General features: G+C 38.4%; 1 protein-coding gene across 1 annotated transcript; it reads left to right on the forward strand.

Moving 5' to 3' along the window:
- Positions 1 to 494: 494 nt before the first annotated feature.
- On the forward strand, positions 495 to 3,216 carry LOC108522027 (protein FAM122A-like; the record flags this gene model as incomplete). The annotated part of the gene is made up of 4 exons (XM_017862126.1): positions 495 to 538; positions 637 to 691; positions 2,628 to 2,720; positions 3,128 to 3,216. Coding segments are annotated over 4 exons (281 nt in total), but the record flags the coding sequence as incomplete, so codon positions are not given.
- Between the last annotated feature and the right edge of the window lie 755 nt (positions 3,217 to 3,971).

The raw sequence follows: 3,971 nt of genomic DNA on the forward strand, positions 1-3,971 counted from the left end.
CCTGGCTAACACGGTGAAACCCTGTCTCTACTAAAAATACAAAAAAATTAGCCGGGCGTGGTGGCGGGCGCCTGTAGTCCCAACTACTTGGGAGGCTGAGGCAGGAGAATGGCGTGAACCCGGGAGGCGGAGCTTGCAGTGAGCAGAAATCGCGCCATTGCACTCCAGCCTGGGCGACAGAACAAGACTCCGTCTCAAATAAATAAATAGATAGATAGATAGATAGATAGATAGAAAAAAGAAAAATACAAAGTTTTTCATCTAATCAGTTCCTGCATATCTGATGTACTGTAATGCACAAGTAATAGATCTTTGGTGTGATAATTTGTGACGCAATAAAGGGTAGAGAACTAGATACTTGTTTAGAGATTTGTTTATTCTCTAGTTCTTCTATAGCCCAGTGAATAAAAATAATGGTGCATCCAAATGAAATCAAATTTTATAAAACCATAGGAACTGGGTATTCAGTTTATTCTATTTTCCTACCTTTACAGGAAGAAGCCATGAATTTAATAACTAGAGAAACAATGTATGAATGGTGAGTGCTGTAATTTGAATTACTATTCTCATAATTTGTATATTTAATTATATCTTTTCTTTCAGATAGGCAAACTGCAGTTTTGATTTCTTTTGTAGGAAAATACAAACTGAGATACAGATAAGTCAATCTTGGGAAGAAGGCTTGAAACTGGTATGGTATTATAACTTCAGTTTTGTAGAAAATTTCAAATTTTTACTGACTTGTGGTGTTGGCATATCTAGTTTTGCTGTAATTTCTAGAAATCTAAGCTCTAGTTTGAAACAAAATTGTTTCTTTTTCATAAATTATTTTGGGTGCTCTTTTAATTTTTTTTTTTTTTTTTTGAGACAAGTTCTCACTATGCTGTCCAGGCTGGTCTTAAACACCTGAGCTCAGTGGATCCTCCTGCCTCAGCCTCCCAAAATGCTAGGATTACAAGCTTGAGCCATTGCACCTAGCCCTTGATTGCTCTTGATTATTTGAAAGTGGAGTTCAAAGTAAACAGTTTTGTGACACAAAACCATAGCTGCTGTGGACCAGTTTCTTCTCTGTCCTAGCAGGCTCAAAAAAAGTTCAGTCGCACTAGTTAAAGTGCTTAGATAACAAAACAATAAATGATTTCACTCCCTTCTCAATAATTTATGAACTATATATTAGAGTCTTAAACCACAGACAATAGACTTACTAGAAAATATTGCATTTTATGCCTGTGTATTAGTCCATTCTCACATTGCTATAACGAAATACCCAAGACTGGGTAATTTATAAAGGAAAGAGGTTTAATTGACTCACAGTTTTGCATGGCTGAGAAGGCCTCAGGAAACTTACGATTATGGCAGAAGGCACCTCTTCACAGGGTGGCAGGAGACAGAATGAGTGCCAGCAGGGGAAATTCCAGATGCTTATAAAGCCATCAGATCTCGTGAGAACTCACTCACTATCACGAGAACAGCACTGGGGAATTCACCCCCATGATTCAATTACCTCCCACTAGGTTCCTCCCACAACACGTGGGGATTATGGGGATTACAGTTAAAGATGAGATTTGAATGGGGACACAGCCACACCATATCAGCCTGTAACACATTCTCCCACTACCATTTTAATATAAAACCTTTAATTTAAACATACTTAGAATTTAGTTTCATCTCTTGTTAACATTTTTAAATGTCTGTGTGCACATAGTGGTTACCTAGTTGTGGTAGCTGAATGATATTTAGTGTTCTTTTCTATGGACATCCCAGATAGTGACAAAACAAGTACTGAGCTGAAATTTGAATAGGAGAGATTCTGACTAATGTCAATCTTCAGATGTGGGAGTTATTCGATACGGAAATGGATTGTCAACAGAAGCAATGACATCTTATTTTCCTTTGAGCCCTGAGTACCTTACATGGGCAGTTATCCCTGATTTTGGAGTAGGTCTGGGAGAATAAGTAGATAATCTCTGGAGCCTGTCACTTTTCATGTTTTGGTGCTAATACAATGGATACTGCTTGAGTCCTTTGGCCCAATTCTAATTACTTTAGGTATTGGCATGGATGAGTAAGAGAATCTGTAAGTATGTTAGGAAGAGGAAGGGTACATGTAATACACACTTGGCTTGTTTTAGAAGGGAAAGGGCAGATTTTAAAATCCTGAATTGTGAAGTACTGATTTTGTCTATGCAAAATCTAGAGACAGTTTCCATAAATGTAGTTATTCCTGCTGTCTCATTTGCATCTTAGTTCCAGTCAAAACCTTTTTGGTCCTTTCCTGGACATAGCATTATAGTTTTCAATAACAAAGCACAGGTCGAAGCAAAGAGAAGAGCTTAAATTTAGGATTTGTGTTTATAGTATTGAGTACTCACATTCTAGGACTTTCTGGCATGCTGGGAAGCCCCTCAATCACCATATAGCTCTCATCCCCAAAAGGGAAAAGGGTACCTTTGCTTATTGAAGTGAATTTTGGGTTCCCTGATTGCTTTAGGATGGTGAGAGCTCTTCACCATGGTGCAGCCAGTGACACAGTAGTAAGGACTCACTTCCCTGTGCAACGAGTGTCTCAAGTATTTGATTAATAAACAATTGGTACTACAATTGTACACTGCTTTCTGCTTACACAGAATGACAATGGCTCACAGAAATCATCCTCTCTAAAGTGCATTGATTTAACACCAGTATCCTCAATGCCTTCTTCCATCAAGAAGACTGGGAAGGTAAGAAAGGAATACCTAAAAGTCTATGTCCCTTGAAATATTTAGGAAATATTTAGGAACATTAATGGTCACCAATAAAAATATTTTGGGGGATATATTTTGTCGCAGTACATCTGATTCTAACTAACAGTTTTCCCTTCTTTTTCATTTCTTCAAGTATTACTTATATGTAATAAAATTCACCAACTTTAAAGTATAGGGTTAGATTAATTTTGGTAATTGTGTACAATCCTGTAGCCACAACCATAATCAAGATATCAAACAGTTCCCACACTCAAAACAATTTCCTAATGATCTTTTGTACCCCAGTCTCCCTCCCCACCATCCCTGCCCCTCCCTAGGAAGCCAATGATCTGCTTTCTGAGAAAAGTGGCAGTTTTAAAACCTCTGTTCCAATTTGATTTTAGCAGTTTTTCTCTCCATCATTACAAACTTGTGTGAGTTGCACTGGTTCTCCTTCAAGTCACATTCCCAGTCCTACGCAACAATACATCATGTAAGTTTATGTTTTATGAAAATACCAAATTGCTTATAAAACAAGAATTATAGAAACTTAAAAGAAATTATAGCTCCAAGTTTTGTGCCAACCAAAGAAGTGACTTCTTTTTAGGGAAATTAAAATGTCATTGTTTCGGCCGGGCATGGTGGCTCATGCCTGTAATCCTAGCACTTTGGGAGGCCAAGGCGGGCGGATTACCTGAGGTCAGGAGTTCAAGACCAGCCTGAGCAACATGGAGAAACCCCGTCTCTACTAAAAATACAAAATTAGCCAGGCGTGGTGGCTCATGTCTGTAATACCAGCTACTAGGGAGGCTGAGGCAGGAGAATTGCTTGAACCCAGGAGGTAGAGGTTTGCGGTGAGCCAAGATCACGCCATTGCACTCCAGCCTGGGCAACAAGAGCAAAACTCCATCTCAAAAAAAAAAAGTCACTGTTTCAGTTTATCATTTTGTATATTGAAAAAGTCAGGTGACTAAGAACATAAGAAGAATTTAGTAATTCCTTCCCCCTGCTAATACATAATCTTTCTCTAACCAAGTTTGTTAATAAGGATCAGAGCTATCTTTAGAACTTTAAACAACTTCAACCGTGATTCTCACCTTCATTCAAGGCAAGTCCCAGCCAGGACTATAGGTTTTTGTAGACTCTAGGATTCAAAATCCTGAATCCTTGAGAATTAGAAGATAGTTTGCTCCTAAGGCATTCCTGTTTTTACCCATATGTAAAGAAAAGCAGTAAAATGGCTGGGTG

Source organism: Rhinopithecus bieti, unplaced genomic scaffold (assembly GCF_001698545.2).
Source record: "Rhinopithecus bieti isolate Rb0 unplaced genomic scaffold, ASM169854v2 scaffold_64245, whole genome shotgun sequence".
Classification (NCBI taxonomy): domain Eukaryota; kingdom Metazoa; phylum Chordata; class Mammalia; order Primates; family Cercopithecidae; genus Rhinopithecus; species Rhinopithecus bieti.